Genomic DNA, 11455 nt, shown 5'->3' with positions numbered 1-11455 from the left:
CCGCGGCCCCCGCCGCGCGCGGGCCCCGCCCCAACGGCCTCCGAGCGCCGCCGCGACACTTCCGCCCACGTGACCCTAGCACCACTCCCACCAGCCAGCACCGAGACTGCGGACTAGAGCGCCCGCCGAGCGCCGGCGCGCGCGCATGCGCGTCTCCGCCCCCCAGGAGCAGTGCAGCGGCGGGGAAGGCCCGGGGGCGGGGCTTGCAGGGGCGGGGCAGAGGCCCGCGGGCGGTGGCGGCCGTTAGGGCGGGGCGATAGCGGCCGTTAGGGCGGGGCGATGGCGGCCGTTAGGCGGCACCGCCGCAGCTCGGCGTGGCTAGACTATAGAAGCCGAATGAGCTGCCTCGCGGTTGTGGCCGTGTGGTGGAGCTCGGTAGTTATGTGGGTTGTGTTGCTTTCACCTAAGTTTGAGGTGAGCCAGTCCTAGTCAGCTGCTTTGTTGGCAGGTGAAACCGTTGGGAGTTTCTCATAAAGCCTCTGTGTTTTTCTGATGTCTTCTTGCCTCATGAAAGGATTCCCTTGCTTCATGCTTATCTCTGAATTGAATGGATTCAGCTGATAGGAGCAAGCCCTGAAAAGCTCCCTGCCAGACTGAAACATTAGGAGGAAAGAACTCTCCAGTAGTGGTGAGGTGTTAGGTGAGGCCAAGTCAGCTGTTTTGTGAAACTTTACTTGGTAACTGAATCATAAAACAGCGATAAAAATAATGTAGGTATGATTTTTCTGTTTTGTGAACTGTGGCAGGTGTTTTATATGCAAGTACAAGGCAGAACTCCTCGCCCTGAAGAGTTTGCAACTACGTAATTAAATGATATCTTGGGAACAATAACATGGATGGAGCCAAAGCAAAGCTGATACAATGTTCACTGAATTTGAATGTCTCTTGTGTCATCAGTTGTTTYTATGGCAGAATTAGTAAGTTTTATGTGTTTTAGGAGACAAGTGTTTTTAGAGGAGGAAAAAATGCTTCTTTCCATCTATTTAGAAGTTCTATTATATCTGGCATGGATCATCTACCTTCATTTCACATTTTCTGTTATCTGTTGCATCTTGAAACAGTCTTGCCCTAGTTGGTTATCAGTGAAATAAGTTAAATGAGTAACATTCTTTGTTACTTTTTTTTTTTTTTTTCCTTCTTCTGGAGCTGGAGAAGTTTTATTAAGAATCTCTGTCTACAGATGCCACAAAGCATGACTCTACTTCAGCAGTCAACTTGTGGGGACAGCTTGGAAATTAGATGCCATTCTTTCATAGCACTTCTCAAACTAGTGAAAAATGCTCAACGATTGTTTATCTACTAAAAGTACCTAGTTATCATAGATAAACTTTAGAAGATAGCCAGAACTCCAAAGCTGCTTCCTTCTTAAAACTGTGGACAGACTTTCACTGAAAAGCTCTTGAAAGCAGGATGAACTTTCCTAACACTGAATCTTAAATGCAATTTTAGATGTAATGCTTTCTACAAAAGCATTTGAGATCGTAAATATCTCAAATGGATCCTTCTCCACATATTTTCAGGAAGCAGTTGGTTCCACTGTGTTTCATATGTACTCTTTCTTCATATATACTCTGTCTCCTACCTCCATYGTTTAAATCTGATTAAACTGTTTATCGCAAATGGATTTTTAGGCATATAATACACTTAGCTGATATTTTGCAACTTCTCTGTCAAGATCAAATAAAAATATCAATCTTTGAATGTATAATATGACATAATGTTTATAAAGTCATGAAGTTTTAAGTAATACTCTGCATTTTTTTTTTGCTGTCATACATGATAGCTAGGAATTTAACCATTAATGAGACTATGTACTTTCATTTTCAGATCTTTGCTGCTAATAAAAGAAATGCAGATATATCTGATACTGTAAGAAGTTTCCTAATGTTGTAACATGACAATATTTCAGAATTTGAAATGACAAAGAACCTTAAATCTAATCCTAGCTGTAAGGCAACAGTCACAACTCAAATTTGKCCACAGCATTAGGACTGTTATCACATCTTTCGTGAAAAGCAGTCAGATCTTGGCTCTACTCCCACTCCAAAAGTGTCATTAGTAGTTCACAGTCTTTGTCAGTGATATGCCATATGGAAAAGTTACTCTAGTTGCAACATCCAGAATTTGGAATATAACCATGAGAAATGATGTCCAAAACTAACCTTAGCTACCATTAGCTTCATACCCAATATTACCCAATTACCTTCAGCAAGAAACTGCCTTACAGGAAGAAACTTCTTTATATGATCAATATACCTATTTTTATCATTCTAGATTTTCTATTTAATATTCTGTTTTGTTCTTATATTTGTTTGTATCTCTATCACAAAAAAAAAAAAAAAAGTGGGAAGAAATACAAAAGTTGAAGAGATTTGGTTGAAAATTACAGTCTTGGTCATTAAAGTCAAAAGGATGCTTTCTTATATGGGGTTTGTGGCAACTGTGACTGATGCACAATCACAAATTACAATTTACAGCTCAAATGTTGCTGTGATGGAACTCCTTTTTGATCAATATACCTGATTTTTGTCATTATTCATGTAAACTAGTATATTCTTTTTCAAGGTTTATATGCAGAGTTAAGAGAAGACTGAAATCATTACAGGTTACTTGAACCATATTTTTTATGCTGCATTAATACATCACTATGCCTGTAAGATATGATTGATAAAATCTATTAGCCAAGGCCTTACTAGTAAAAAGCCATGGTAAATATCTTTTATAAGTTACTGTAATAGTTAACTTGCTAATACATGTGGACTKCTAACATGTAAAATGTCAGTCATTATTTTATCATGTTCTCATGTGACTGAAAATCTTAGATTACTGTGCAGTACCTCTTACTGAATATAATTTTATTTTTCAACTTACAAAACAACGTRCTGTATACATCATCTGTAATATATCATGAGCGCCAAGGTTTAAAAAGTTACACTGTAGTAATTTTTCAGTGAAGCTGACTCTGGCTGGATCTATAAAGACTGGACAAAATAGCCATGAAGGATTGCTTAGATTTGCATAAAGTTTTTACTACATACTACAAATTATGTAACATATGTCCGTTCATCTGGGGTAAGATTATGAGATATATTGTGAAGGTAACTGAAGGTATTGGAGGATAGGCAGATGAGAGAAATACTGAAGTAGAACTTAAATATGATGAGATGAGTGACCCTACGCAACAAGGGAGGGAACAAGAACTAGATGCAATGCAGAAGTCAGCGTGGAATAGGCCCCTTGCCTGTTCTGCTTCCTTCAAAAAATATTTTAGAAACTCTGTCTTGATTCAAAACTCTGTTTTCCTGATCTTAAACCTGTGGATCAGGGGCAGCAAAGAACAGTAATGTAAGTCACATCCTAATGACAAATATTCAGATTTTAATTGCATATATTCCACATATAGCACAGACTTACCAATTTCATATTTATACGATACAAGAATAGAAAGATATAGACTACTTATGCAAGTCTATTAAATATATTAGAACACTGTAGTCATTTTTATCTAGAGTTTTCTTTAATCAGTTTCTAACACAATACAGAGCTTCACTTCCTGTACATGTACTGAAAAGGATTGCAATGGAGTGTTTATTATTACATGTTCCTTTTTCTTAATATGGTACAATACAATTATTCACWGTCCGGAATAGAAGATGTCTAACATATAATAGGGTGAATTACTTGYGATTAGAAATGGCTTTATGACTGTTGGATGTTCAGAAATAGATCTTGTAGGTATGGATCATGTTACAATGTATACTTGGATTAGATATCCTAAGACATTCTGAAAAGAACAGCCAAGTTTCATAAACATTTTTTAGAAATACAGTCCTCCTCTCCCACAATATCTAGGTGTCAAATGTGCAACACAAATCCTCAAAAATTCCAGAAGATGTGCGACTCATAAAAATTGCTTTTAAAACTGTCAAGGGATACAATTATTATAGTTGTATTAGAAGGAACATCACTTACAGAATATGCCTAGAATAAAATATGCAACTTCAAAGATTGCCTAATCAAATGTATGACCTTTATATATACRCTAGTATATATACTAGGACTAGCATTAAAAAGTAAAATGCTGTACATTTTATATGGCCTTCCAAATATATTTTCACTTGTTTTTGTTTTAACTTTGAATTCAAAGAACCTTCAGAGATGTTTTTAAAGGTGGGAGTCCATGTGAAAAGCAACCATGAAGCACTAGTCACTTGTATGGCTATCCTATTTTACTGATGGCATGTATTGGAATATGTTAACCAGCTTGTGGTTTCCTGCGGGCTACTTATCAGTCAGCTTGAGGAACATAGCTGGTTTGGTCCACAGCGASTCTTCCTTGTTCTCTCTTTGCTTCCAAAAGAGAGAGCAAGTTTTCTCCTGAAGGAAGGTCAGACCAGAAACTCATCTTAGGGTTTTTTGAATCGCCTGTGAGGTTGCCTTTGCTTTCTCCATTGCCAGCAGGAAGACCACCTAGTTAGCTTAACTGACTGATGTAGCATCACTATGCTGCTTTTTATCAACATTGTTCCTCTTCTGCTTCTGGTCAATGCAACTATAATTTTGTCCTGCATTTCTACCATAATATAATACTGTCTCAAGCCTAGTTTTTGTGTTTTTGCTATGGGTGAGATTTTCCAAACAACTCAGCAGAATTCACAGCATGTTAAATCTAACTTTAAGTACTGAGATAGATTTAAGTAGTGCACTAAATATGCCAGCTAGCATCAGGTGGAAATTACACTCAGAATTTTATTTCTATTAACTTTAAGAAGTCTATCACTTACTTACATAGTAATTATAACTTGCATTCACCACCTACAGCTTATATAGAATCTCCGTAAGTGTTTTGTTGGTTCTTGGTCGCGAGGTAGAGAAGAGACATAAAAACATCTATTTCCTAATAGGTATTTGCTTTGTTGCAATCAATTGCAACAAAGACACTAATGATATGAAAGAAAAACAATGTCAAGAGGTCTGCAAAGGAAGCAATTTGCTTAAAAACATTCATTTAATGCTTCTAAGATGGCATCATGGATAATGGATAGGCTAAAGCAACTACTGAACATTGTAAGGAAAAGTGGTTGTAGATGTGTAAGTGAAGTTGGTCCTATGGAACCTGAAGGCAAAACTCCGATTCAACAGGACCAGGACTTGGTCCCTGTATGGCAGGTAGGTATGATCTCTTTAAGGGAGTTTTGTAGTTCTGTGAGTTTGAAAATGGAAACATGCATCACTTCTGTATCAATTGCATTTGTTTGCTTGAGTTTTCYTATGTCTAGGACATAAGTTAAACTGTTAATGCTCTTAAAATACTATTTTAAAATATTTCTGGCTATTAATGAAGAATAATTTATGCCTCTACAAACATAAGTACAGTTCAACACTTGCTCCTACAGGAGCGATCACCATCAAATGTGAATTATTGGTACTACGTTGAAAGTATTCTRCATTTTTAGGTATTTGTCAGTGAGGCTCAATATACACAAATGAATAATCAATTTTTATATAAAAAGCATGTTCCTTTTTGGACTTACGTGTAAAATTAACTAAGAGATACTGCATACCTCTTACTATCTCTTATATGATTCATGAAATTCTAGTCAGCAATAATCAACCAGTCAGTCTAATATTATAAAATCCATCTTCAGGACAGGGGACATAGGGAGAGGCATAAAAGATTGGAAGCATAAAAGCATATCCTCATAAGTACTAAGCAATCTCTGTTGTTTGATGACCAGATTGAGTCATCATTTAGGTATGTGCTATCAAAGTTCACAATCTTCAAGTCCTTTTTAAGATACATTTCATTTAGTTTGTTTACCGTTCGAGCAAAGGTGTACTTAGATGCGCAACTATATGCTTCCATGCTGTAGACTTTGTGGAAGTGCATATCAAAATACGGGTTATCCTAAAGAGAGAGAAAGAGAGGGAAATTATTACATGCATTGCAGACATTAAAACAGCCACTCTGGGGTCTTTTCTCAGTTTGATGAACTTTGCATATGTCTGTTATTCATATAAAAGGATTTTTCAAAACTTTACAAAATAGTAGTTTTTAGCTTGGGGGGGCTTTGCCCTGAGGAAAAATTTTGCCAAGTGATACGCTATATTAGGAATATACAATTTTGTTTTGAAATGTAATGATTTGTCCTGCTGTGTAAAACACATGTTATGAAAAGCACTTGCCTTGGGTTATAAATATATCTGCCTGTCAGAAGAAGAATATTGATTGCTCTTCCTGCCTAAATTGTAATTCTCCGTGTTGTTTTGACTCCTTGGCACAATTAATACTAGCAGCAGTGAAGTTCTATTAAACTTTGAATATGATTAACAACATTATGAATATTTATAGCAATGTTAATCATCCTATAATTATGAGTTTGAGGTTCATTTTGTGATCAGGAAATTCTCTAGCTGCCTTGGTTGGGGAAGGGATAGAGACATTTTGAGCAGCACAATAACTCAGAGGATGGAAAGGAGAATCACTTGTGGCTTTTTCCACCTCTGGACTATGCTGCAAAGATCCCACTGAGTACAAGGGTACAGTGAATGTGAGGTCATCTCCATGTCCAGATTCCTAATTTTAGACTTGAAGGCAATATGCAGAGGGCCTGTAGACTCTTACATAGAGCATGTCTGAGTGATTCTTCCTGGGCAGGAGTTGTGGGAGGCTTCTTTCAAAGGGGAACTGCTGATGTGACAAAATGAATTGTCCTTTTCCTTGGAGCAAGACTCTGAAACATTTTGTCACATCTTGATTTCCATTTCACTAGTGTAATGTAATCTGAATTCAATCTGATGTTTATTTGAAAGCACTGTATTCTTTTCTTGTGAAAACAATCACATGTGAATGATTGTTAAAATATCTTTTTGGTAAAATATTCTCTCCAGCATATACTTCCAGGTTTTATAAAATAGCATTTAATTCTACTTTTGGTATGTTTTGTATTATTTTAATCTTATTTTAGCCTTCTGAAGTTGTATCTGAGAGATTATGAATCTTTTAGCAGTTAAGATAATGAGCCAAATTTAACCAAAGATATTTTGTTGACACAAATTTAGCCAAAGATACTTTATTAACGTTAGTATGAGACTGTTGCACATAATGCGAGTGAGATTGCTATATGAAAGAGGCAAAATTTGGCTCTATTTCTTAAGCTCATAAACCAAACCATGTACTTACATGACATTTTATACATTCACACAAGTTCCTTTTGCCGCATAGAGAACATAGGTTCATAAATTCACAACAGAGCAAAATGGAGTTAAATTTTGATTTCAAATACATCTATTTAAATCTATAGAATCTATAGAATTAACACAGATTTATACTGGTACAGCACTTKTAGAGTTTTATTCCCAGTTACAATGAACAAATGAGAAATCACCTAACTTATTCACAGATCTGAAGAGGAATTCAAAGGCTAATGAAAAAATGACAAGAGATAAAATCCATTTTTCTTACAAGCAGTGCAAATGCAATCCAGAGCCTCTGAACATATAATAAACAAAAAATCCTTTTTTACATAATTTCTTTTTTTTAGATAATGCACTTTAATTGCACTTCAATAATTGCATAACAAATTGCAACACAAGAAAACTTTATATATGTATTTAATAATACATAACACTTACAGTATCTGCTTCTTTTCCATCAATCATTTCCAGGTCTTTTAAAAACCACTTTTCAACTATTTCAAATTGCTCCTCTTGATCTACTCTGAAGTGTTTAACCATACATATTTCTACTTCTTCACCTTTGGTCACTGCAAAAAAAGAAAAGRAAAAGCATGGTTTATTTACTCAGAYAAATACTYYCCAAGAAGTTTTCTGGTAATAGATGACTTAAACTGCGTTTTAAATAATAACTAATGTTAGTTAGAACTGTATATCTTTATACTGGACTTATTGGTTTTGTTTTGCAAAGTGATTAGAGGTAGACTAATGTTCTCAGTCTGCAAAGCCCATGAGTTTTAGTAGATCCACCTTATCCAACCTGTGAAAACAGAATTGTGTTTGTGGGAGAGCCCTGCATTTGAATTCAGGAGCAATGAAAAGAAAGCCCAATTCTGACACTGGATTGCTGTGGATGATCCACTTATCCTATTTACTCTGAGGGGGATTCTTTTGGAGGTGCCACAGTTAGGAAGCTGCGAAACCACAATCGAGGCTGTGGTTTTACGTGACTTGCACTATATCTTCCATTCTGTGAATGGAAGATCTCTTATGTGGCCATTTTTTATAAAACTTAATTTTGCTACAAAATACATATGAATGCCACTTAACAAAAATAACACTGAAAACTTTGAGAAAAGTTGCCTAGTGTGATTTTTATAGAATTTACTATTTCTTACTATTAGGCAGGAAATAAGGGGAAAAGAGTATGGAGACGCTCTTTGTACTCACTGCCATTACTAATTGATTACATTAAGTGCTGTGTAGGAGATCAGACCTCTGTAAAATGCAGTAATTAGTATGAAAAGCATTSTAGTCTGAACACTGATGTTTTGATCAATTTCTACTTTTTTTTCCTCCTTACATCTCCTGCACATCCAGCCTAACAACTGGAGAGGCGACCACTTCTCCAAGCCATCTTGCAGCCTCAGGTAAGCACTTGATGTCACCTACTTTTGACAGGAGCATTTTGCCTCCATAGCATGAGGCTACAGACAAAGGACCAAAGATAGTTGCTATGGACAGAGCACAAAGTCGCTGCATGTTTTTGGTTTTGATGTGTGKTTTTTTTTTTTCCTTTYGTGTTTCTGTAGAACATGTGGCAATAGTTTTTCTTTTAATTCTAAATGCTGTCTCTAAATGCTTTTTGAAAACCCATTTTAAAACTGACATAATGTTATCTTCTCAGATAAGCTCCACAGCTTATTTCTGTCAAAATGTCTTTTACTTCTCACTTAAAGTGAGATCTATGTTCATAAGAAAATACTTATATAACCTTAGTTTATTTTGCATTGATATTCCTTTCCACCTTCCAAGGTATTCAAAATAATGAATAATATATAAATTGGGTATAATTTCTATCATCCTCTAGCTTCTTGAACAGTCTCCTAAGAAGTCCATGTTGCTGTCTTTCTCTTTCTGGTCCTATGTGCAAGACCAATCACACCTTCTCAGTGATGTTTATCAAAGAATTAACAGATTTTCTTAAAAGAAAAAAAAAAAGTAAGTTAATCTTAGAATGTATTAATTTTTAACTTATTTCATTGTGGAGCTTCTCGAGAGGGTCCTGAGAAGCGCAACTAGGATGATTAAGGGAATGGAACATCTCTCGTATGAGGAGAGGCTGAGTGAGCTGGGCCTGTTTTCTCTGGGGAAGAGAAGGCTGAGAGGGGATMTGATTAATGTGTATAAGTTCAGGAAGGGAGAATGCAGGGAGGAASGGGACARGCTGTTCTCACTGGTGGCCARCGATAGGACGAGGGGTAATGGCCACAAGCTGAARCACAAGAAGTTCCGTCTCCAGGTGAGGAGSAACTTCTTTACTGTTAGGGTGACAGAGCAGTGGAACAGGCTGCCCAGGGAGGTTGTGGAGTCTCCTACTCTGGAGGTCTTCAAAACCCGCCTGGATGCCACCCTGTGCCACATGCTCTAGGTGTGCCTGCTKGAGCAGGATGGTTGGACTAGATGATCTCTAGAGGTCCCTTCCAACCTTGAATMTTCTGTGATTCTGTGATATTAATAATATTAATTACATATTATTAATATATAATGTTATCCCTACCATTCTTCCCAGCCATATCAATATAGATTTGCTTGGTTGTATTTCAGCTTTACCTTTTTTCATGTTATAGTCTTCACTCAGGAACTGGGACTAACAGTCATCCAAATGAGTAACAATTATGTTGAACATATGCTGTGAAAATAAGATTTCTACACTACACTGAGATTTTGTTGTAACAATAGACTATAAAGGGTATAGACCTCTGTAGTTTCCTCCYTAAAAGTAATTTGAGCGATTTTCTTTTGTTATGACTAACTTGAACTTAATGGTAATTATAATGAGCCTACATTAAGATTTGAGATAGTATGATTTGCTCTTGACTAACTGCATGGATAGCATGGATACTTGCAACTGTTGATACTTGCGACATTGYCAAATGCTCTTTAAAAGTAATTAAATAACAACAAAAGAATTAAGAAGCTTCACTCTCAATATTTATTGAAATTCTAATGCCTGGAAATTCCAGTCTGTTATAGAAACTCACAGAAATGGCACTCAAACTGAAAAATAATCCTACTGATTACAATAGATGCTGGATGCAGCTCATCTTTAAGAATTAAATTTCCACTTTACTCACCACTGTCTTGCTATTCCTGAGAATATTATTGGATACTGGAGGGATCTCACTCTTAATATTCAACATAAATTCTCCTTTATGTCTTCAGAGAGTCCTATTAATTTTAATGGCTTTCTTTAATGGCTTGCTCTTCACTCACTTGAAAAGGAAATTTCAGTAAAGATTTTAAAGGTTACAGGATTTTATTTTTTCTTCTTTAAATGTTTTGTAGTGAACTCTTTAGTTCTACCACACACAACTTCAAACATCTACCTGATAGTTCTATAAGGTAGAAGATCGAGTTGATTGATTGTGCATCTAGAAGAACTACAAAACTCAAGAATCCATTTCTTGAAACGGAAATTACTTTCACAGTTCTAATATATTAAATGCTTTCTATTGAAAAGATTTGTGGCACTGTACATAGCTGGCTCAGTCACTGTCATAATAGGTAAAACAGAGTAAGTATTCTAAAGACTCTCAGTATTTACAAAAACGAGTAAATGTGGCTAAAATCATTCCTCCAGTACTGCAAAAATAAAAGGCTTTTCTCAAAGTGTTCTAATTTAAGCCTGTCAGAACTATCTTAGTTTGCTCAAACTTCTTGGTAATCACCCACTGAAATATTTAAGACACGAGATTAATTTATTACTACTTCTGTAGGTGGGAATATAGGGCTCAGGCACAAAATCCAAAACAGGGGACAGCGCAAAAGCTCTAAAGCTCCCAGCCGTTCCGGGCGAGCGCAATGAGCTCCCACGCTTTGTAAGAGCACCTCCCGCGCCGCGGAAACGTATCGCCCTCTCACAAGCAAAGCGGCCCCTTGCGCCTTGCACAGCTCCCGAACGCTTCTCGACGGCTGCGTTGCGAGCGGCCCGTCGCCRCGCGCGTCCCAACGCTCCGGGTGTTCGGAGCGTGTCAGCAAAGGGAGGCAACGCCCGGCCGCAGCCGCGGGTCCCGCACGGAGCTGGGGCCGCCCGCGCTGCGGCAGCCCCGCGCGGAGCCGCCCTCGCTGCGCGCCCGTCCCCGCGCAGCGGTACCTGCGGCGCACAGGTAGCGGCGCTCCGCGCCCGCGCCCTCCACCTCGATGAACTCGTGCAGCCGCCGCCGCAGCGGCCCGAAGAGCCGCTTGGCCAGCTCCTCCTTCAGCAGCGAGGACATGG

At 37.7% G+C, this 11455-nt stretch overlaps 1 protein-coding gene and 1 long non-coding RNA gene across 2 annotated transcripts; one reads left to right on the top strand and one right to left on the bottom strand.

Annotated features, from left to right (window-relative positions):
- Positions 1 to 354: 354 nt before the first annotated feature.
- Positions 355 to 936, top strand: LOC112942628. Its single transcript, XR_003248420.1, has 3 exons — positions 355 to 414; positions 515 to 640; positions 747 to 936. It is a non-coding gene; the product is annotated as an uncharacterized LOC112942628 (long non-coding RNA).
- A 3604-nt stretch (positions 937 to 4540) lies between these two features.
- On the bottom strand, positions 4541 to 11453 carry EXOC1L (exocyst complex component 1 like). Its single transcript, XM_026033549.1, has 3 exons — positions 11333 to 11453; positions 7636 to 7766; positions 4541 to 5908 (listed from the first exon to the last, which is right to left on the bottom strand). Exons 1-3 carry the CDS (start codon positions 11451 to 11453, stop codon positions 5645 to 5647), a joined length of 516 nt encoding a protein of 171 aa, XP_025889334.1. The 3' UTR covers positions 4541 to 5644.
- Positions 11454 to 11455: the final 2 nt, after the last annotated feature.

Source organism: Nothoprocta perdicaria, unplaced genomic scaffold, assembly GCF_003342845.1.
Source record: "Nothoprocta perdicaria isolate Ctin4 unplaced genomic scaffold, notPer1 scaffold_13, whole genome shotgun sequence".
Lineage (NCBI taxonomy): Eukaryota > Metazoa > Chordata > Aves > Tinamiformes > Tinamidae > Nothoprocta > Nothoprocta perdicaria.
Note: the sequence above shows the minus strand (reverse complement) of the source record. Positions and strands in the feature narration are given on the sequence as shown.